The sequence below is a fragment of the Anolis carolinensis genome, unplaced genomic scaffold (assembly GCF_035594765.1).
Source record: "Anolis carolinensis isolate JA03-04 unplaced genomic scaffold, rAnoCar3.1.pri scaffold_7, whole genome shotgun sequence".
NCBI lineage: Eukaryota > Metazoa > Chordata > Lepidosauria > Squamata > Dactyloidae > Anolis > Anolis carolinensis.
Genome location: NW_026943818.1, coordinates 24,235,724 through 24,260,408, shown reverse-complemented (window position 1 = coordinate 24,260,408; position 24,685 = coordinate 24,235,724). Strand labels below are relative to the sequence as shown.

At 41.0% G+C, this 24,685-nt stretch overlaps 1 protein-coding gene and 1 long non-coding RNA gene across 3 annotated transcripts in view; both read left to right on the top strand.

The window, feature by feature from the left end:
* The window catches only part of LOC134293217 (uncharacterized), a 291,557-nt gene that overhangs the window by 96,997 nt on the left and 169,875 nt on the right, over positions 1 to 24,685 (top strand). The window lies entirely within an intron of this gene.
* ccdc182 (coiled-coil domain containing 182) lies at positions 2,909 to 3,562 on the top strand. Its single transcript, XM_008120273.3, has one exon. The coding sequence runs from the start codon at positions 3,026 to 3,028 to the stop codon at positions 3,515 to 3,517; it is 492 nt and encodes a 163-aa protein (XP_008118480.1). The 5' UTR covers positions 2,909 to 3,025; the 3' UTR covers positions 3,518 to 3,562.

Sequence of the window (24,685 nt, the reverse complement as noted above, 5' to 3'; positions counted from 1 at the left end):
ACCCATTCTCTAATTGTCTCTTAATGTTTCGTTAATTCCCCCCCCCCATTTTTTTAAAATATATTTTTTAAAAATATTTTTTTTTAATTTTTTGTTTCTGCAACCTACCTTGAATGGGAGCTTAGCACAGCCTAAAAGGCTGCCGCTCCCCAGCCAATCAGAAGCTTCCACGATGGATGCAAAGGTGGGGGCTAACGTCCTCTGCGTCCACATGGAAGATTGCCATACAAGCCCGGTGTGTAGCAATTGCGCATGCGCGTTCCCCATTTTAGAAACATTTAGAATCATTACGAATTTTCGGAAATATCCGAAATGTTTGGGTGAAAAAAATCGGAAATACTTTCTATATCGAAGCGCCAGTGCCCCCTACTTTAGAAACGAGAATTGAAACATTTTTTTCATTGATCGGACATGCCTAGTATTGAACTACTTTTTCTGTCAATTTTTTTGTATAACATGATGTTTTGGTGCTTAATTTGTAAAATCATAACCTAATTTGAGGTTTAATAGGTTTCTCCTTAATCCCTCCTTATTATCCAAGGTTCTGCCGGCCCATTTAGCTTTGATAAGTAATTAGAAAGTAATTAGAAAGAGGCTACAAAGCCATCTGATTGACCAACCACCTCTCAATATTCCTTGCCAAAGAAATCCAATGAAATTAATGGGATCACCATAAGTTGGCAGGTGACTTCAAAGCATGAACATACCTTGGTCACCTGCCAATCTATGGAGATCCCATTGACTTCTACTGTGTCCAGAGTAGAATGGATCAGAAATCTGCACCAGATGGTTTCCAAGGTTCCTTCCTGCTCTTTTCTAACCTCTCCTTTGCAAATCAGGCCTCGTAAACAGCTCTTCCATTGGCTGATCGAACTCCGAGGTCACAATCTAACTGCCATCCACTATTAACTAAGAATAGAAGGTGGCTTCTTGGAGAATTGTGGAAATTGTGGTTGCTGGGCAACTTTATTGTTAATGTTCATACATTTCTGTTGACATCCTTTTCATATCTTGGGGAGGAAACAGGAGATAACTTTGTGCATGTCAATGTAGGCCCAAGGAGGTCCAAGATCCATCCCTGTAGAGCTTCCGTCTGGTAAAGTCATCTTGGATGGCCCTAAGCTAAGCATAACCTCTTTGGCCTCCACATTGTTTTCTGCTGTGTCCAGCCAACATTCTCCGGCCATACTTCACGCTTTAACAACACAACCGTTCAATGCTAAGGCTTCCCCATCTGAGCAAGGTTCCATACTTCACACTTTAACAACACAACTGATCAGTGCTAAGGCTTCTCCATACTTCGCGCTTTAACAACACAACCGTTCAATGCTAAGGCTTCCCCATCTGAACAGGGTTCCATACTTCACACTTTAACAACACAACCATTCAATGCTAAGGCTTCCCTGTCTGCGCAGGGTTCCATACTTCACACTTTAACAACACAACCGTTCAATGCTAAGGCTTCCCCATCTGAACAGGGTTCCATACTTCACACTTTAACAACACAACCATTCAATGCTAAGGCTTCCCTGTCTGCGCAGGGTTCCATACTTCGCACTTTAACAACACAACCGTTCAATGCTAAGGCTTCCCCATCTGAGCAAGGTTCCATACTTCACACTTTAACAACACAACTGATCAGTGCTAAGGCTTCTCCATACTTCGCGCTTTAACAACACAACCGTTCAATGCTAAGGCTTCCCCATCTGAACAGGGTTCCATACTTCACACTTTAACAACACAACCATTCAATGCTAAGGCTTCCCTGTCTGCGCAGGGTTCCATACTTCACACTTTAACAACACAACCGTTCAATGCTAAGGCTTCCCCATCTGAACAGGGTTCCATACTTCACACTTTAACAACACAACCATTCAATGCTAAGGCTTCCCTGTCTGCGCAGGGTTCCATACTTCGCACTTTAACAACACAACCGTTCAATGCTAAGGCTTCCCCATCTGAGCAAGGTTCCATACTTCACACTTTAACAACACAACTGATCAGTGCTAAGGCTTCTCCATACTTCGCGCTTTAACAACACAACCGTTCAATGCTAAGGCTTCCCCATCTGAACAGGGTTCCATACTTCACACTTTAACAACACAACCATTCAATGCTAAGGCTTCCCTGTCTGCGCAGGGTTCCATACTTCACACTTTAACAACACAACCGTTCAATGCTAAGGCTTCCCCATCTGAACAGGGTTCCATACTTCACACTTTAACAACACAACCATTCAATGCTAAGGCTTCCCTGTCTGCGCAGGGTTCCATACTTCGCACTTTAACAACACAACCGTTCAATGCTAAGGCTTCCCCATCTGAGCAAGGTTCCATACTTCACACTTTAACAACACAACTGATCAGTGCTAAGGCTTCTCCATACTTCGCGCTTTAACAACACAACCGTTCAATGCTAAGGCTTCCCCATCTGAACAGGGTTCCATACTTCACACTTTAACAACACAACCATTCAATGCTAAGGCTTCCCTGTCTGCGCAGGGTTCCATACTTCGCCCTTTAACAACACAACCGTTGAATGCTAAGGCTTCCCCGTCTGCGCAGGGTTCCATACTTGGCACTTTAACAACACAACCGTTGAATGCTAAGGCTTCCCCGTCTGCGCAGGGTTCCATACTTCGCGCTTTAACAACACAACCGTTCAATGCTAAGGCTTCCCCGTCGGCGCAGGGTTCCATACTTGGCACTTTAACAACACAACCATTCAATGCTAAGGCTTCCCCGTCTGTGCAGGGTTCCATACTTCACACTTTAACAACACAACCGTTCAATGCTAAGGCTTCCCGCCAAATGACGTCTCTTATTCAAATCAGGTCACATAACAGCTCTCCCATTGGCTAACTGAACACCGAGGTCATAATCTAACTGATAAAATCCCCTCGCCATGCACACTATTGACCAAGAAGAGAAGGAAGCTTCTGGGAGAATCATGGAAATTGTGGTTGCTGGGCAACTTTGTTCTTACTTTTTATGAACTGCTGCTAACATCCTTTTCACATCTTGGGATGGAAGCAGGAGAGAACTCTGTGCTTGTTAGGAAGCAGGCCCAAGAAGGCCTACTATCCATCCCTGCAGAGCCTCCGTCTGGCAAAGGCATCTTGAATGGCCCCGAGCTAAGCATAGCTTCTCTTGTCTCCACGCTGACTTCCGCCGTGTCCAACCAACATGCTATGAGCCTGGCGAAACTCCATCACGAACTGGAGGCCATGGAGAAGGAAAGGAAACGCTTCCAGAAAGCGGTCACGGATGCTTTGCTCAACCTGGAAGGCACCCTGGGGACCTTGAGAGAGACAACGACCAAACTTGAAACCAGAACCTCGAAGGTGGAACAAAGGATGAGAGAAGAAGAGGACAGAGGCAGCGCTCGGAGCAAAGTCCTGGCGTTCCTGTTGTCTAGAGAGAAGGAACTACGCAAAAAGTGTGCCGTTCTAGACAAGATGTTTCTCAAGAAGAGCGCCTGGCTGGAGGGGAAGGTCCATAGATGGAAGAACCCTTAGCAAAACCCAGCAAAACCTTCCCATTAAAAACACAATAAATCCAAATAGTGGCCTCAAAATTTAGGTTGGATTCTCACAACTCATGGTGGATTCCAACACTGGTGTTGAGTCGAATTTATTTATTTACAACCTTGGGGTCATTTGAGAAAGACATTGTTTGCCTGTGTTCCATGTGTAGTCTAGATCCACTGTCAGTGGGTGTGGGTGAACTACAACTCCCATAGGCAAGTCCTTGGTCCATCCCCTTCAGACAGCATCAAGATGTAGAGTGGGTCATGGGGGCTCTGTGTCTCAAGTTTGGTACTAGTTCATTGTTGGTGGGAGTCATAGTACTCTCAGGAAGTGAGTGAAGATACTGCAATTCCCATCATCCATGGTACGAACTCTTCCAAACCGCACCAGGATGTAGACTGTGTCTCAAGTTTGGTACTGATTCGTCGTTGGTGGGAGTCACAGTGCTCTCAGGAAGTGAGTGAAGATACTGCAATTCCCATCATCCAAGGTCCAAACTCTTCCAAACCACACCAGGATGAAGACTGAGTCATGGAGGCTACGTGTCTCAAGTTTGGTACTGATTGGTCATTGGTGGGAGTCACAGTGCTCTCAGGAAGTGAGTGAAGATACTGCAATTCCCATCATCCAAGGTCCAAACTCTTCCAAACCACACCAGGATGTAGAGCGGGTCATGGGGCCTCTGTGTCTCAAGTTTGGTACTGATTCGTCGTTGGTGGGAGTCACAGTGCTCTCAGGAAGTGAGTGAAGATACTGCAATCCCCATCATCCAAGGTCCGAGCTCTTCCAAACCGCACCCGGATGTAGAGCAGGTCATGGGGCCTCTGTGTCTTAAGTTTGGTACTGATTAGTCATTGGTGGGAATCACAGTACTCTCAAGAAGTGAGTGAAGATACTGCAAATCCCATCATTCGTGGTCCACCTTCCCCCAAACTGCACCAGGACGTAAAGCCAAGTTTGGGCCAAACTTGGCACACAGGGCCCTGATGTCCCACTCTACATCCTGGTGCGGTTTGGAAGAGTTCGGACCTTGGATGATGGGAATTGCAGTATCTTCACTCACTTCCTGAGAGCACTGTGATTCCCACCAATGACGAACTAGTACCAAACTTGAGACACAGAGCCCCCATGACCCGTTCTACATCCTGGTGCGGTTTGGAAGAGTTCGGACCTTGGATGATGGGAATTGTAGTATCTTCACTCACTTCCTGAGAGCACTGTGACTCCCACCAATGACGAACTAGTACCAAACTTGAGACACAAAACCCCCATGACCTGCTCTACATCCTGGTCATACCAATGACTGATCAAGACCAGACTTGGCACATAGAGGCCCCATGACCCGCTCTACATCCTGGTGCCGTTTGGAAGAGCTCGGATCTTGGATGATGGGAATTGCAGTATCTTCACTCACTTCCTGAGAGCACTGTGACTCCCACCAACGACGAATCAGTACCAAACTTGAGACACAAAACCCCCATGACCTGCTCTACATCCTGGTGCAGTTTGGAAGAGTTCGGACCTTGGATGATGGGAATTGCAGTATCTTCACTCACTTCCTGAGAGCACTGTGACTCCCACCAACGATGAATCAGTACCAAACTTGAGACACAGAGGCCCCATGACCCGTTCTACGTCCTGGTGCAGTTTGGAAGAGTTCGGACCTTGGATGATGGGAATTGCAGTATCTTCACTCACTTCCTGAGAGCACTGTGACTCCCACCAACGATGAATCAGTACCAAACTTGAGACACAGAGCCTCCATGACCCGTTCTACGTCCTGGTGCAGTTTGGAAGAGTTCGGACCTTGGATGATGGGAATTGCAGTATCTTCACTCACTTCCTGAGAGCACTGTGACTCCCACCAACGACGAATCAGTACCAAACTTGAGACACAGAGCCTCCATGACCCGTTCTACGTCCTGGTGCGGTTTGGAAGAGTTCGGACCTTGGATGATGGGAATTGCAGTATCTTCACTCACTTCCTGAGAGCACTGTGACTCCCACCAACGACGAATCAGTACCAAACTTGAGACACAGAGCCTCCATGACCCGTTCTACGTCCTGGTGCAGTTTGGAAGAGTTCGGACCTTGGATGATGGGAATGGCAGTATCTTCACTCACTTCCTGAGAACACTGCGACCCCCACCAACGATGAATCAGTACCAAACTTGAGACACAGAGGCCCCATGACCTGCTCTACATCCTGGTGCGGTTTGGAAGAGCTCGGATCTTGGATGATGGAAATTGCAGTATCTTCACTCACTTCCTGAGAGCACTGTGATTCCCACCAATGACGAATTAGTACCAAACTTGAGACACAGAGCCTCCATGACCCGTTCTACGTCCTGGTGCAGTTTGGAAGAGTTCGGACCTTGGATGATGGGAATTGCAGTATCTTCACTCACTTCCTGAGAGCACTGTGACTCCCACAAACGATGAATCAGTACCAAACTTGGGACACAGAGCCCCCATGACCCACTCTACATCCTGGTGCGGTTTGGAAGAGTTCGGACCTTGGATGATGGGAATTGCAGTATCTTCACTCACTTCCTGAGAGCACTGTGACTCCCACCAACGACGAATCGGTACCAAACTTGGGACACAAAGCCCCCTTGACCCACTCTACATCCTGGTGCGGTTTGGAAGAGCTCGGACCTTGGATGATGGGAATTGTAGTATCTTCACTCACTTCCTGAGAGCACTGTGATTCCCACCAATGACGAATTAGTACCAAACTTGAGACACAGAGCCTCCATGACCCGTTCTACGTCCTGGTGCGGTTTGGAAGAGTTCGGACCTTGGATGATGGGAATTGCAGTATCTTCACTCACTTCCTGAGAACACTGCGACCCCCACCAACGACGAATCAGTACCAAACTTGAGACACAGAGCCTCCATGACCCGCTCTACATCCTGGTGCGGTTTGGAAGAGCTCGGATCTTGGATGATGGAAATTGCAGTATCTTCACTCACTTCCTGAGAGCACTGTGACTCCCACCAACGACGAATCAGTACCAAACTTGAGACACAGAGGCCCCATGAGCTGCTCTACATCCTGGTGCGGTTTGGAAGAGCTCGGATCTTGGATGATGGGAATTGCAGTATCTTCACTCACTTCCTGAGAGCACTGTGACTCCCACCAACGACGAATCGGTACCAAACTTGAGACACAGAGCCTCCATGACCCGCTCTACATCCTGGTGCGGTTTGGAAGAGTTCGGACCTTGGATGATGGGAATTGCAGTATCTTCACCCACTTCCTGAGAGCACTGTGACTCCCACAAACGATGAATCAGTACCAAACTTGGGAGACAGAGCCCCCATGACCCTTTGGAAGAGTTTAGGCTTTGGATGATGGGACCATGGACGATGGGACCTGCATATGGGAGTTGTAGTTCACCCGCACCCACTGAACCCAGCTGACATTGAATCTAGACTACACTTGGAACATAGGCAAACAATGCCTTTCTCAAATGACCCGGGCACCGCCGGGTCCCTAAGCTAGTTATTTATAAAGACAAAGCTTTCGTTTGGAATCAGAAGGATGGTTGCACCAAATCTTGGAACTCTTTTTCATGAAAACACACATCCTCTGGGTAGAAAGCATCTTTATTCACCTTGCCTCCTGGCCAGTCTAACATTCTGGAGCAGGTATTTAGGATCTCCAGAGACACATTGACATTGCAATCTCTGCAGAAATTCAGCAGGATTTACTCTTAGGCGAGTGAATATAGGCCTGAAATGATTTTTTTTTAAAAAATCACACACAGCTGCAAATAAGCTGGGCGCCTGTGTTTTCAAAGCTGTGGTCATTTCTCTCTTGCGTTCCCCTCCCTCCCTTTTCTCCTAATCATTGATGTCATGGAAAATACTCTTAGTTTGGAGCCGAGGTAAAAATAACCCAGTGTTGCTCATTTCTTCTCCCTGCTGCTCCCATTAGTGAGAAACAGAAGGATGAAAAATAATAAAAAGTGTCAGCGGTGATAAAATGAATTGTGAAGCCCGCTCGCTGTGGTGCCCTCCCTTCTTTTTACCCCGTGACACAGATTTCTCTGTGAGTTTCTTCCTGGGTCTCGTTTTCCTCTTATATTTCTCTTCCCTTGGGAATCACCCTGAATGCCACTGTCAATCTTAGGGATATTGATTTCCATGTCAAAGAGGTATTCTCTCCTGACGTTTTGCTCACATCTATGGCAGGCATCCTCAGAGGTTGTGAGGTCTATTGGAAACTGGGCAAATTGGATTTATGTACCTGTGGAATAATGTCCAGGTTCGTGGTGTGTTTTCCGGGCTGTATGGCTATGTTCCAGAAGCATTCTCTCCTGACGTTTCACCCACATCTATGGCAGGCATACTCAGAGGTTGTGAGGTCTATTGGAAACTGGGCAAATTGGATTTATATATCCGTGGAATAATGTCCAGATTCGTGGTGTGTTTTCCGGGCTGTATGGCCATGTTCCAGAAGCATTCTCTCCTGACGTTTCGCCCACATCTATGGCAGGCATCCTCAGAGGTTGTGAGGTCTATTGGAAACTGGGCAAATTGGATTTATGTACCAGTGGAATAATGTCCAGGTTTGTGGTGTGTTTTCCGGGCTGTATGGCCATCTTCCAGAAGCATTCTCTCCTGACGTTTCACCCACATCTATGGCAGGCATCCTCAGAGGTTGTGAGGTCTATTGGAAACTGGGCAAATTGGATTTATGTATCTGTGGAATAATGTCCAGGTTCGTGGTGTGTTTTCCAGGCTGTATGGCCATGTTCCAGAAGCATTCTCTCCTGACGTTTCGCCCACATCTATGGCAGGCATCCTCAGAGGTTGTGAGGTCTATTGGAAACTGGGCAAATTGGATTTATGTATCTGTGGAATAATGTCCAGGTTCGTGGTGTGTTTTCCGGGTTGTATGGCCATCTTCCAGAAGCATTCTCTCCTGACGTTTCACCCACATCTATGGCAGGCATCCTCAGAGGTTGTGAGGTCTATTGGAAACTAGGCAAATTGGATTTATGTATCTGTGGAATAACGTCCAGGTTTGTGGTGTGTTTTCCGGGCTGTATGGCCATGTTCCAGAAGCATTCTCTCCTGACGTTTCACCCACATCTATGGCAGGCATCCTCAGAGGTTGTGAGGTCTATTGGAAACTGGGCAAATTGGATTTATGTATCTGTGGAATAATGTCCAGGTTCGTGGTGTGTTTTCCGGGCTGTATGGCCATGTTCCAGAAGCATTCTCTCCTGACGTTTCACCCACATCTATGGCAGGCATCCTCAGAGGATGGAGAAACTAAGCAAGGAAGGTTTATATATCTGTGGAAGTTCCTGGGTGGGGGAAAGAACTCTAGTCTGTTGGAGGCCAGTGTGAATGTTGTAATTAACCACCTTGATTAGCATTAAATGGCCTTCCAAGCTTCACATCCTGGTCTGGGGGAATCCTTATGTTAAACACTAAATACAGTAGAGTCTCACTTATCCAACATAAACGGGCCGGCAGAACGTTGGATAAGCGAATATGTTGGATAATAAGGAGGCATTAAGGAAAAGCCTATTACACATCAAATTAGTTTATGATTTTACAAATTAAGCACCAAAACATCATGTTATACATGTATAATAATATACATGTATATCATGTTATACAACAAATTTGACAGAAAAAGTAGTTCAATATGCAGTAATGCTATGTAGTAATTACTGTATTTACGAATTTAGCACAAAATATCACGATATATTGAAAACATTGACTACAAAAATGCGTTGGATAATCCAGAACGTTGGATAAGCGAGTGTTGGATAAGTGAGACTCTACTGTACTATCAAAAAGCTCCAAAATCAGAACAGTAAATAAGGAGCAACACTCTGAAAACAGAAGAATTCCAGACATGAATCAATCAGGGGCAGCTAACGACTCTGAACAAAGGATTCCCCCAGACCAGGATGTGAAGCTTGGAAGGAGGAAAGAACTCTTGTCTGTTGGAGGTCAGTGTGAATTAACCACCTTGATTAGCATTAAATGGCCTTCCAAGCTTCACATCCTGGCCTGGGGGGGAATCCTTGTTCAGAGTCATTAGCTGCCCCTGATTGACCCATGTCTGGAATTTTTCTGTTTTCAGAGTGTAGCTCCTTATAGTGTCCACGTTGGAAGAAGGAACGCTTTTCTGTTGGAGGCAAGTGTGAATGTTGTAATTAGCATTGAATAGCCTTGCAGCTTCAAAGCCCGGCTGATTCCTGCCTGGGGGAATCCTTTGTTGGGAGGTGTTAGCTGGCCCTGATAGTTTCCTGTTTGGAATTCCTCTGTTTTTTTGGACCCCATTCTGCCGTCTGTGAAATGTCAACAGGTATGTTGTCGCCACAATCTGCCCACTGCGTGGAGGTTCCGTCTAGGACTCTTGTAGGAACGTGGTCACAGAGGAAATATCTTCAACGTGGCACCTACATCTGCTTGTCCGAACAGCTACACAAGCAAGTTGGCACAGACACATTTCTAAGAAAAGAAAAGCACTGGCGTTATTAATAAAGCCTTTTTCTTTGGTCAACCCTGAGCAGCCTTCGCTCACCACGGGCGACCAAACGAACAAGTGCCGTTGTTCATATTTTCAGTTTCAAGTGAATTTTCAGTTTCATCTTTTGCCGGCTTTAATGGGCTTCTTCCCCTATGTAATGCGTGTATGCTAAACATACCATATTAAGGCTCCTGTCAGGCTGATCAATATTTAATGTGGAATTTACAAAGATTGACTCGGGGATGCATTTAAAACGGGAGCATTAGCCGCAGGTGGCAATTTCTGAGACATAGTCGAAGCCGTTTGATTATTTAGCGAGCTGGCATTTGGTAAATTTTAAATCGTATGCAGGGCTATGGGGCCTTCCGCAATGGGCAAAATCTCCGAAATATGTTGACTCTCCGGGTGCTTGCGTGTTGTTTATTTGTTCTGGTATTAAGCAGAGATGGGTGATTAATTATTTATCTGCCACATACCATTAGCCTGCCTGATCTCTCAAAAATAAAAAAGCTGGTTGTCAGGCACGGAAGTGTCAGTGTTAGGTAAGGAGGTGGGAGACAGTTTTGTGGGGGAAAATAGATGTAAAACGAATGTAGATCTGTCAGCAAGCAAACTACCAATAGCCCCTCAAAATAATATAATAATAATAATAATAATAAAACTTTATTTATACCCCGCCACCATCTCCCCAACGGGGACTCGGGGCGGCTTACATGGGGCCATGCCCAAAACAATACAATGTAAACAGCATATAAAAGAAAATGGATGGAAGAAGTGGATTTATTTTATTTTATTTATCGTGTCAGAAGCGAATTGTGGGTAGAGTTATCATGTACAGTAGAGTCCCACTTATCCAACGTTCTGGATTATCCAATGCATTTTTGTAGTCAATATTTTCAAAACATCGTGATATTTTGGTGCTAAATTCATAAATACAGTAATTATTACATAGCATTACTGCGTATTGAACTACTTTTTCTGCCAAATTTGTTGTTAAACATGATGTTTTGGTGCTTAATTTGTAAAATTAGGTTATTAAATTAGATTAATTAGGTTATTAAATTATTAAATTAGAATGTTGGATAAGCGAATATGTTGGATAATAAGGAGGGATTAAGGAAAAGCCTCTTAAACATCAAATTAGGTTATGATTTTACAAATGAAGCACCAAAACATCATGTTAGACAACAAATTTGGCAGAAAAAGTAGTAGTTCTATACGCAGTAATGCTATGTAGTAATTACTGTATTTATGAATTTAGCACCAAAATATCACAATATATTGAAAACATTGACTCCAAAAATGCGTTGGATAATCCAGAATGTTGGATAAGCAAGTGTTGGATAAGTGAGACTCTACTGTACCAATAAAATTACATTAATTGAGGCATCAGTTGGTTACATGTTTTTGAATATTTACATGAAGCTCAAATTTAAGCTAAGACTGTCCAACTCTGATCAAATCATGATTCTCATCTTCTTCAATGTAAATGCCCTTATGTATCCTTTTAATAATAATAGAGTAAAATAATACATATAATAATAATAATAATAATAATAATAATAAATAATACAGGAAAATAATACATGTAATAATAAATAGAGTAAAATAATAAATGCAACAACAATAATAATGTCAGAGTGAAATAATAAATGTATTAATAATAAAAATAAAATTAGAGTAAAATAAATGTCATAGTAGCAACAATAATAGAGAAAAATAATGAATGTTATAATACCAATAATAATAGAGAAAAATAATAAATGTAGCATATACAGTAGAGTCTCACTTAACCAAGACTCGCTTATCCAAGGTTCTGGATTATCCAATGCATTTTTGTAGTCAATGTTTTCAATATATTGTGATATTTTGGTGCTAAATTCATAAATACAGTTATTACTACATAGCATTACTGCATATTGAACTACTTTTTCTGCCAAATTTGTTGTCTAACATGATGTTTTGGTGCTTCATTTGTAAAATCATAACCTAATTTGATGTTTATTAGGCTTTTCCTTAATGCCTCCTTATTATCCAACATATTCGCTTATCCAACATTCTGCCGGCCCGTTTACGTTGGATAAGTGAGACTCTACTATATAATAATAATAATAAATACAGGAAAATAATACATGTAATAATAAAAAAAAGTAAAATAATAAATGCAACAACAATGATAATAAGGTCAGAGTGAAATAATAAATGTATTAATAATAAAAATAAAATTAGAGTAAAATAAATGTCATAGCAACAATAATAGAGAAAAATAATGAATGTTATAATACTAATAATAATAGAGAAAAATAATAAATGTATCATATACAGTAGAGTCTCACTTATCCAACACTCGCTTATCCAATGATGTTTTGGTGCTTCATTTGTAAAATCATAACCTAATTTGATGTTTATTAGGCTTTTCCTTAATGCCTCCTTATTATCCAACATATTCGCTTATCCAACATTCTGCCGGCCCGTTTACGTTGGATAAGTGAGACTCTACTATATAATCATAATAATAAATACAGGAAAATAATACATGTAATAATAAATAAAGTAAAATAATAAATGCAACAACAATGATAATAAGGTCAGAGTGAAATAATAAATGTATTAATAATAAAAATAAAATTAGAGTAAAATAAATGTCATAGTAGCAACAATAATAGAGAAAAATAATGAATGTTATAATACCAATATTAATAGAGAAAAATAATAAATGTATCATATACAGTAGAGTCTCACTTATCCAACACTCGCTTATCCAATGATGTTTTGGTGCTTCATTTGTAAAATCATAACCTAATTTGATGTTTATTAGGCTTTTCCTTAATGCCTCCTTATTATCCAACATATTCGCTTATCCAACATTCTGCCGGCCCATTTACGTTGGATAAGTGAGACTCTACTATATAATAATAATAATAATAAATACAGGAAAATAATACATGTAATAATAAAAAAGTAAAATAATAAATGCAACAACAATGATAATAAGGTCAGAGTGAAATAATAAATGTATTAATAATAAAAATAAAATTAGAGTAAAATAAATGTCATAGTAGCAACAATAATAGAGAAAAATAATGAATGTTATAATACTAATAATAATAGAGAAAAATAATACATGTATCATATACAGTAGAGTCTCACTTATCCAACACTCGCTTATCCAATGATGTTTTGGTGCTTCATTTGTAAAATCATTACCTAATTTGATGTTTATTAGGCTTTTCCTTAATGCCTCCTTATTATCCAACATATTCGCTTATCCAACATTCTGCCGGCCCGTTTACGTTGGATAAGTGAGACTCTACTATATAATAATAATAATAATAAATACAGGAAAATAATACATGTAATAATAAAAAAGTAAAATAATAAATGCAACAACAATGATAATAAGGTCAGAGTGAAATAATAAATGTATTAATAATAAAAATAAAATTAGAGTAAAATAAATGTCATAGTAGCAACAATAATAGAGAAAAATAATGAATGTTATAATACTAATAATAATAGAGAAAAATAATACATGTATCATATACAGTAGAGTCTCACTTATCCAACACTCGCTTATCCAATGATGTTTTGGTGCTTCATTTGTAAAATCATTACCTAATTTGATGTTTATTAGGCTTTTCCTTAATGCCTCCTTATTATCCAACATATTCGCTTATCCAACATTCTGCTGGCCCGTTTATGTTGGATAAGTGAGACTCTACTGTATTCTCGAGTATAAGCCGACCCAAATATAAGCCAACCAGGACCCTCACCCGAGTATAAGCTGAGGGGGGCTTTTTCAGTCTTAAAAAAGGGATGAAAAGCTAGGCTTATACTCAAGTATATATAGTATATTTCTCTCTCAGATTACTACTACTAGCCTTGCTGTGGTTACTACTAGTAGTACCACCATCACTATCTTCTGTTACTCCGCGTGTTACTGGTATGTAACCTTTCCATTGTCACTAATGGTTGCTTTGGGTTTTTATCCCCTTCTAAAAGACTCTGTCGTGAATGTCGGCCAAATGCAGCCGGGGGAATAAGCCGCGTGACATACACCCTGGAGTCCCAGTTTAAATTCTATCTGCTGCCCATTCGTCTTGATTTCTGCCATCCGCATCTTCATCCTGACGGCTTGATTATCTGCCAAAGATCCAAGAAAGCTGCCGGATTAGGAGCAGTTTGTCATCCTGCTACCACTGCAGTGTGCGCTTTTGAAAAAATGTCCTGTTCACTTTTGCGAAATGGTTCGGCACTTTTATCCAGAAGAGCCCCGCGTCAAGCACTAGGAGTCCAGCACTGTGTACTTACACATGTGTGCTCCAATTCTGTGTTCAGAAAGGGTGAGCATATGGCGTCGAGCGGAGAATTCATCTTCCCAGCACACTGCTTTTTGGCTTGCGTGGCCCAGGGGATGAACATTGCTCCCTCTCATATGTATTTCCATGCAAGCTGAGCCTTGTGTATATGCATGCCTTTATGTGCATCCATCTGCACAAAACATGTACATGAGCCGGAGAAGAAAATGCACGACCTCAGCCACAATGTTTATGTGCCAAATACGCGGGTTGAATGAAAAGTAAAGCCTCCACCTTCGTTACTTGGGTTTGGAGGGGAATATTTTAATAATAATAAAATATTTTAATTTTTAATATTTTATTTTTATATAAATATACAGTAGAAAATGTATATATATAAATGTATATATAATACATTTTATATATATAAAATGTATATTATATATATATATATATATATATAAAAATGTATATATATGTAAATATACAGTAGAAAATGGAATGAAAACTGGTGGGCCCGAAATAAAACTGGAAAACAAATAACGCAATTTGAGGAATTAATAATAAAAGCATTAAAAAGAGGAAATAGTGAGCCATTAAAAGGAACAACAAGTAAAATATATAAAATACTAATTAAAGACATAGAAAAAAAGAAAAGACTAACATTAAGAGAATCATGGGAGGAGGAATTAGGAACAAAGATAACGGAAAAAGAATGGGAGGAGATATGGAAAACAAGACAATTAAAAAACATGTCAATTAGAATAAAAGAAAATTATTACAAACTAATTTGGAAGTGGTATTTAACACCAAGAAGGTTAAATATTATGAATAAGAATAATAATGAAAAATGCTGGCGAGGGTGCCAGGAAATTGGAACCTACATGCATATGTGGTGGGATTGTAAACATGTAAAAGGTTTTTGGGAATTGGTCACAAGGGAAATAGAAAATATTATGAATATAAAAATTAGAAGGAATCCAGTGGAAGTATTACTTTTAATTAAAAAAGAGGATGAGAAAGATAAGAAGGAAAAAAATTTAATAGACATGCTATTAACAGCAGCTAGATTATTAATTGCAAAATATTGGAAAGGAGAAATGAAAATACAAATTAATAAATAGTATAAAGAAGTTTGGAGAATGGCACTGAAGGACAAGCTAACATCAAATTTAAAAGTAAAGAAGGGATTATGGAAAAAAAATGATTTTGAAAGTATTTGGAGAAAATTTCTAGAAAAATTATTGGAAAAAGAAGATGGGAATTTACCTCCAAATGAAGAATTGAACTTTTGGTGGGACTACGGAAGAAGAGATGGCTCTGGGGAAGGGGAGCACAGGGGGGAATGTAAATAAAAGAGGGGAAAATGTATAGAATATGTTTATATAATTGTAACTTTTTCTCAATAATAACAATAAAAAATATTTTAAAAAAATAAAAAAATAAAAAATAAATATACAGTAGAGTCTCACTTATCCAACATAAACGGGCCGGCAGATTGTTGGATAAGCGAATATGTTGGATAATAAGGAGCGATTAAGGAAAAGCCTATTATACATCAAATTAGTTTATGATTTTACAAATTAAGCACCAAAACATCATGTTATACAACAAATTGGACAGAAAAGGTAGTTCAATACGCAGTAATGTTATGATGTAATTACTGTATTTATGAATTTAGCACCAAAATATCATGATATATTGAAAACATTGACTACAAAAATGGCTTGGATTATCCAGAGGCTTGGATAAGCGAGGCTTGGATTAGTGAGACTCTACTGTATATATATATAATTTATAATAATTTATAAATATATAATATACTAGCTGTGCCCGGCCACGCATTGCTGTGGCGAAGTCTGGTGGTATGGGAAATAAAGTATTGAGGAATTGGTGGTAGTTAAGGTAAAGAGTCAAGGTTTTCCCCTGACATTAAGTGCTCATCTCCATTTCTAAGCCGAAGAGCCAGCGTTGTCCATAGACACCTCCAAGGTCATGTGGCCATTGGCATGACTGCATGGAGCGCCGTTACCTTCCCACCGGAGCGGTACCTATTGATCTACTCACATTGGCATGTTTTCAAACTGCTAGGTTGGCAGAAGCTGGAGCTAACAGCGGGCGCTCACTCCACTCCCGGGATTTGAACCTGGGACCTTTTGGTTCACAAGTTCAGCAGCTCAGCGCTTTAACACGATGTGCCATCAGGGGCCCCTTTTACACTGCCATATAATCCAGTTCAAATCAGATAATCTGTATTTTATAGACAGTGTGGAAGAGGCCTAAGTGAGGCCTAACTCTGCCTGTCCCCTGGCCTGAGTGGGTTGCTAGGAGACCAAGTGGGCGGAGCCTAGCCTGCTAACTGGCAGCAATTGGATAAAAACAATTATTCCTCTCCCTCTAATTAGGACTTTATTTTTTTTTCTTTTTGTTGTATGAACGTAGAGGCATGGATGAGGGGTTGTGCTGCCAAGTTTAGTGTTTCTGGGATGTGTAGTTTTGTTGTTTTGTCCTAGGCCGAAATTTCATTACCCTTTTATATATATAGATTGTATATACATAAAATAGTGATAATAATTGCTTTGCTTGGCTATCGGAAGATCTGTGCACGATGGGTCCTGTGAGACACTGGTTGCGGAAACAGTGTCGACTTCTTCTGTGACGGCTTCAGAAAACTTGTTCATTGTTGGCAGAAATGTATCCAATGGTCTGGTGATGATGTGGGAAAGTGAATAGTGATAGTTAAAGAGCACGTTCTAAGGCTGGGGTCCTCAATCTTTTAAAGTGGAGGGCCGATTCACAGTCCCTCAGACTGTTGGGGGGCCGGACTAGGATGAAATAGTAAAAAATTAAGATTGTTGTTGTGTGCCTTCAAGTCATTTCAGACTTAGGTCAACCCTAACTTAAGACCATAGGTAAACAAAGAGACCTCCAAAAACCATCTAGATGGTTTCATAAAAGCATTGGTAAGGAAAGGGACTCTCAAAGTCCATTTAGATGATCTCATCAGGCCATCAGAAGACCATAGATAAGGAAAGGGACCCTCAAAGATCATCTAGATGGTTTCATAAGACCATAGATAAGGAAAGGGACCCTCAAAGATCATCTAGATGGTTTCATAAGACCATAGATAAGGAAAGGGACCCTCAAAGATCATCTAGATGGCTTCATAAGACCATAGGTAAGGAAAGGGACCCTCAAAGATCATCTAGATGGTTTCATAAGACCATAGATAAGGAAAGGGACCCTCAAAGATCATCTAGATGGTTTCATAAGACCATAGATAAGGAAAGGGACCCTCAAAGATCATCTAGATGGCTTCATAAAACCATAGATAAGGAAAGGGACCCTCAAAGATCATCTAGATGGTTTCATAAGACCATAGATAAGGAAAGGGACCCTCAAAGATCATCTAGATGGTTTCATAAGACCATAGATAAGGAAAGGGACCCTCAAAGATCATCTAGATGGCTTCATAAGACCATAGGTAAGGAAAGGGACCCTCAAAGAACATCTAGATGGCTTCATAAGACCATAGATAAGGAAAGGGACCCTCAAAGATCATCTAGATGGCTTCATAAGACCATAGATAAGGAAAGGGACCCTCAAAGATCATCTAGATGGCTTCATAAGACCATAGGTAAGGAAAGGGACCCTCAAAGATCATCTAGATGGCTTCATAAGACCATAGGTAAGGAAAGGGACCCTCAAAGATCATCTAGATGGTTTCATAAGACCATAGATAAGGAAAGGGACCCTCAAAGATCATCTAGATGGTTTCATAAGACCATAGATAAGGAAAGGGACCCTCAAAGATCATCTAGATGGCTTCATAAGACCATAGGTAAGGAAAGGGACCCTCAAAGATCATCTAGATGGCTTCATAAGACCATAGATAAGGAAAGGGACCCTCAAAGATCATCTAGATGGTTTCATAAGACCATAGGTAAGGAAAGGGACCCTCAAAGATCATCTAGATGGCTTCATAAGACCATAGGTAAGGAAAGGGACCCTCAAAGATCATCTAGATGGCTTCATAAGACCATAGGTAAGGAAAGGGACCCTCAAAGATCATCTAGATGGTTTCATAAGACCATAGATAAGGAAAGGGACCCTCAAAGATCATCTAGATGGTTTCATAAGACCATAGATAAGGAAAGGGACCCTCAAAGATCATCTAGATGGCTTCATAAGACCATAGGTAAGGAAAGGGACCCTCAAAGATCATCTAGATGGCTTCATAAGACCATAGGTAAGGAAAGGGACCCTCAAAGATCATCTAGATGGCTTCATAAGACCATAGGTAAGGAAAGGGACCCTCAAAGATCATCTAGATGGCTTCATAAGACCATAGGTAAGGAAAGGGACCCTCAAAGATCATCTAGATGGTTTCATAAGACCATAGATAAGGAAAGGGACCCTCAAAGATCATCTAGATGGTTTCATAAGACCATAGATAAGGAAAGGGACCCTCAAAGATCATCTAGATGGCTTCATAAGACCATAGGTAAGGAAAGGGACCCTCAAAGATCATCTAGATGGCTTCATAAGACCATAGATAAGGAAAGGGACCCTCAAAGATCATCTAGATGGTTTCATAAGACCATAGATAAGGAAAGGGACCCTCAAAGATCATCTAGATGGCTTCATAAGACCATAGGTAAGGAAAGGGACCCTCAAAGATCATCTAGATGGCTTCATAAGACCATAGGTAAGGAAAGGGACCCTCAAAGATCATCTAGATGGTTTCATAAGACCATAGATAAGGAAAGGGACCCTCAAAGATCATCTAGATGGTTTCATAAGACCATAGATAAGGAAAGGGACCCTCAAAGATCATCTAGATGGTTTCATAAGACCATAGATAAGGAAAGGGACCCTCAAAGATCATCTAGATGGCTTCATAAGACCATAGGTAAGGAAAGGGACCCTCAAAGATCATCTAGATGGCTTCATAAGACCATAGGTAAGGAAAGGGACCCTCAAAGATCATCTAGATGGCTTCATAAGACCATAGGTAAGGAAAGGGACCCTCAAAGATCATCTAGATGGTTTCATAAGACCATAGATAAGGAAAGGGACCCTCAAAGATCATCTAGATGGTTTCATAAGACCATAGATAAGGAAAGGGACCCTCAAAGATCATCTAGATGGCTTCATAAGACCATAGGTAAGGAAAGGGACCCTCAAAGATCATCTAGATGGTTTCATAAGACCATAGATAAGGAAAGGGACCCTCAAAGATCATCTAGATGGCTTCATAAGACCATAGGTAAGGAAAGGGACCCTCAAAGATCATCTAGATGGCTTCATAAGACCATAGGTAAGGAAAGGGACCCTCAAAGATCATCTAGATGGTTTCATAAGACCATAGGTAAGGAAAGGGACCCTCAAAGATCATCTAGATGGCTTCATAAGACCATAGGTAAGGAAAGGGACCCTCAAAGATCATCTAGATGGCTTCATAAGACCATAGGTAAGGAAAGGGACCCTCAAAGATCATCTAGATGGCTTCATAAGACCATAGGTAAGGAAAGGGACCCTCAAAGATCATCTAGATGGCTTCATAAGGCCGTAGCTAAGCAAAGAGACCTTCAAAGACCATCTAGACCAGGGGTCCTCAAACTTTTGAAGCAGAGGGCTTCAGACTGTTGTGGGGCCAAATTATCATTTGAAAAAAAAATACAAATTCCTATGCATCTTGCACATGTCTTATTTGTAGTGAAACAACAACAACAATGAAAGAACAATACAATATTTAAAAATGAAAACAATTGTAACCAACATAAACCTATCAGGATTTCAATGGGAAGTGTGGGCCTGCTTGTGGTCAGTGAAATAGTCAATTTAATTAGGATTGTTGTTGTGTGACTTAGGCCGAGCCTAAGTCTAAAATTAATTATTTATTTACTGCATTTATTTACTCCATTTATATCCCACCCTTCTCACCCTGAAGGGGACTCAGAGCAGCTATATGTACATACAATATATTACATTATTAGCATAGCACAATATTAGCATTATATAATTCTATATTGAACTATACGACTATACTATTATATGTTATGTAATGTATAACATATAATTAATATTATTATATGGTATTATTATTAGTATTATATTGTATAACATAATATTATTATCAATATTATATGTATATACAATATATTATATTATCAAAACTGATATAAAAATATATTATAAAACTGAGGGCGGGGGCCAGGTAAATGACCTTGAAGGGCCGCATCCGGCCCCCGGGCCTTAGTTTGGGGACCCCTGATCTAGACGATCTCATAAGGCCATAGCTAAGCAAAGAGACCTTCAAAGACCATCTAGACGATCTCATAAGGCCATAGCTAAGCAAAGAGACCTTCAAAGACCATCTAGACGATCTCATAAGGCCATAGCTAAGCAAAGAGACCTTCAAAGACCATCTAGATGATCTCATAAGGCCATAGCTAAGCAAAGAGACCTTCAAAGACCATCTAGATGATCTCATAAGGCCATAAGTAAGCAAAGATACCTCCATAGACCAGGTAGACTTAGGTCGTCTAAAGTTTAGGACAGGGGCCAGGTAAATGACCTTGGAGGGTCGCATCTGGTCTACAGGCCTTAGTTTGGGAACCCCTGTTCTAAGGATGATTTCTGCGTTCGATTAAAATATTCCCATCCAAACCCAAGTAACGAAGGTGGAGGCATTTTTCATTCCACCCTCGTAATTACTCTGCTAAGCTATTCATCCCTCTTTACTATAATTATACAGATTAAAGTCTACTCATTTTCTGTACAGCAATGGAGCACAACATATGGCAACAATGGAGCTTTTCATAAACTATGTGTGTGTGTGTGTGTGTGTGTGTATATATATATATATACACACACACACACACACACAGTAGAGTCTCACTTATCCAACGCTCGCTTATCCAACGTTCTGGATTATCCAACACATTTTTGTAAATGTTTTCAATATATCGTGATATTTTGGTGCTAAATTCGTAAATACAGTAATTGCTACATAGCATTACTGCGTCTTGAACTACTTTTTCTGTCAAATTTGTTGTTAAACATGACTAGCTGTGCCCGGCCACGCGTTGCTGTGGCTTTTTTGGTGGTGTTGGGCAATCTACATTAGGTTTTATTTTTGCTGTGAGGTAATCATCTGTTTTGAACGGGATTATATGAGTCTACACTGCCATATAATCCAGATTATTAAAGCAGGTAATCCTCATCTGTTTTGAACTTGGTTATATGAGTCTACACTGCCATATAATCCAGATTATTAAAGCAGGTAATCCTCATCTGTTTTGAACTTGAGTCTACACTGCCATATAATCCAGATTCTGAAAGCAGATAATCCTCATTATGTGTTTTGATCTGGATTATATGAGTCTATACTGCCATATAATCTGGATTATTAAAGCAGGAAATCCTCATTATTTGTTCTGAACTGGATTATATGTGTCTACACTGCTATATAATCAGATAATCAAAGCAGGTAATATTCATTATCTGTTTTGAACTGGAATATATATGTCTACGCTGCCATATAATCCGGATTATTAAAGCAGGTAATCCTCATCTGTTTTGAACTGGGTTATATGAGTCTACACTGCCATATAATCCAGATTATCAAAGCAGGTAATATTCATTATCTGTTTTGATCTGGAATATATATGTTTACACTGCCATATAATCCAGATTATTAAAGCAGGTAATCCTCATCTGTTTTGAACTTGGGGTTGTGGAGGGGGGGAAGGAGGGGGAAAGCTGTGAAGGGAAGGCAAGAGCTGGTGTCTGGGTTTCCCATGTGGGAGGGAAGATGAGAGTATGTATTAGCATCCGTGGTGGGAATTGGGGAAAGATGGTGTCAGTGGCTTCCGTAGTCAAAGGGGTTGGGTGAGTGAATTGGGCGAAATGGTGGGAAGCGCGAGGAGTCAGTTTTGCGCAAGGTCACATGGTGCGTTGTGGGTTTTTGTGGTTTTCAGGCCCTATGGAGGTGCGTGACGTGATCTTTTGTTGTTTCAACCTTGAGGCGTGGATGATGGATTGTGTTGTGAAATTTTGAGGTTGGGGGGTGTTTAGTTGTGTTGTTTTGCTCGGCGCCGGGATTCCATCACTCATTTATATATATAGATGTTTTGGTGCTTAATTTGTAAAATCATAACCTCATTTGATGTTTAATAGGCTTTTCCTTAATCTCTCCTTGTTATCCAACATATTTGCTTATCCAACGTTCTGCCGGCCCGTTTACGTTGGATAAGCCTCTACTGTATATATATATATATTCCCCCCAAAATATATTGAAAGCAGGGCTGAAACAAACAAACTGTCTTATAATGGAAAACAGCAATCTTCCCCCAGAAGAAAACAAAGCAGACATGTCCCATGACAGGTGTAATTTTGACAGGATCTTGCTTCATGAATATGGAATGGCAATTAGAGGTTTTATTTAAAACTCAGATGCCCTGAGGAGGAAATTCCCCCCCTGCACACACACACACACACGTATACACCCCACTTTATTTAGTCCTGGTTCAGCTTGAGAACATATTTGAACAGTTTTTTGTAGCTATCTACAGATGCAGGGAAGAATAAAGGGATATTTGCACTGCAAACATCGCTGGGTGAGATTGCGGAGCGAGGAAAGTGTTTCCCCGGGGAGCATTGAGGACCATTTCTACATTTGACATGGCCACATACTTTTGTCCTGTTTTTGTCGTGAGACACAGGAAGCACTATGATGTTGAGATTGTTGACCCGTGTTTTTTTAAAAAGTGATTTTTTAATTGTACGAAATGCATCAGGTTGTGGTTTAACTACAACTCACATGATGCGAGGTTAACCCTGAAAAACTCAATCAGTACTTAAAGTTTGTGATGTTGGGCAAGTTTACTCTGGATGTATCATTCATTGTGCTCTCCGGCTGTAGGGTAAACTACAACTCACATCGTGCCAGGTTAACTCTGAGAAACTCCATCAGTTGGGCAAGTTTGCTCTGGATGCATCATGAGTAGAGTTCAGTGTGCTCTCTGGCTGTAGGGTGAACTATAACTCCCACTATGGTGGGTCAGTCCCCTCCAACCCCTCCAGTAGGTTGAGTTAGTCATGGGGGTTCTGTCTGCCAAGTTTGGACCAAGTCCATCATCGGTGGAGGTCACTGTTTATTCATTCATTTATTTATTTGCAGTATTTATATTCCGATCTTCTCACCCAGAAGGGGACTCAGGGTGGATCACATTATATACATATAGAGCAAATATTCAATGCCCATATACACATAGAACAAAGACAGAGACAGACATAGAGGCAATTTAACATCCTGAGGGGATGTTCAATTCTGGCCATGGGGGGGAGCAGCTGCTCCATCATCCACTGTGACGGCACTTCCTCATTCCTGTTTACCTTGTTGTGGGTGAACTACAACTCCCAGAAGGGAAAGTCAGTTCCCCCCAAACCCTCCAGTAAACAAATTGTAATGTTGGGCAAGTTCGCTCTAGATGCATCCTCTGTTTGCTGTGTGCCATAGAAAAGAATAGGAAAGGGTTATGGGAGAGGCAGTGGGCGGGGTCATGCAAATTCCACTCAAACGGAGTCAGAAACATTAGGATGTCTGTGGTGGAGGAAAAACAGAAGATCTAGGATGAAATTCTCCCCATATGAAAGCCTTCCCTTGGGGGGTGGGCAGGATGGTGTTTGTGGAGGACATTGGACATGTTCATGGCGCTCGCCATAACCTGCAATGTCATTGGAGAGAGAGCCATTGGTGTACTCTGAGTAGTGGGAGCTATAGCTGTTTGTGGAGGCAGGCTTGTCTGTGTGTAAGTGGACACCCCAGCCACATACACATATACATATTTTTTACTTTTATTATGTGTAATAGATTGCTGATTTTTCTGGAGAGTGATGTGAAATAGCGATACAAGGAAAAATCCTGAGTAAGACTTCTCTCCTCTCCTCTGAAGTCAGCCCTCCACCAAGAATGTCTCTCTGTGTGTTTCAATCCAGGAGAGAATGCTTTATACATTCAAGCAACGCACGAGAGTGAATCCTTCTTGTTAAATATCCCCATGGCTCCAGTGGGACGCTTTGGGGAACACGATACAGCAATCTCTCCGAGCTTATTCCGCCGTGCTGAAAACACTGAGCTAAGAGAAATGCTCTCGTCGCCACTGTATATCAAGAGCGCGAGGATTAGATTTCGATTTGCTCCCCGTGCGATGAAGTGCCTTCCCTGTTTTTCTGTCTTTAAAATCGGATTTCCCACAGATCCCCTTCCGAGATAGCAGGATATCTAATGATGTATGAGAGAAAGAGAGAGGGGGGGGGAGGAAGGAAGGAAGGAAGGAAGGAAGGAAG

Bases quoted from the DNA above. Each gene is read 5' to 3' on its own strand.
- ccdc182 (XM_008120273.3), top strand. From the start codon at position 3,026: ATGGAAGCAGGAGAGAACTCTGTGCTTGTTAGGAAGCAGGCCCAAGAA.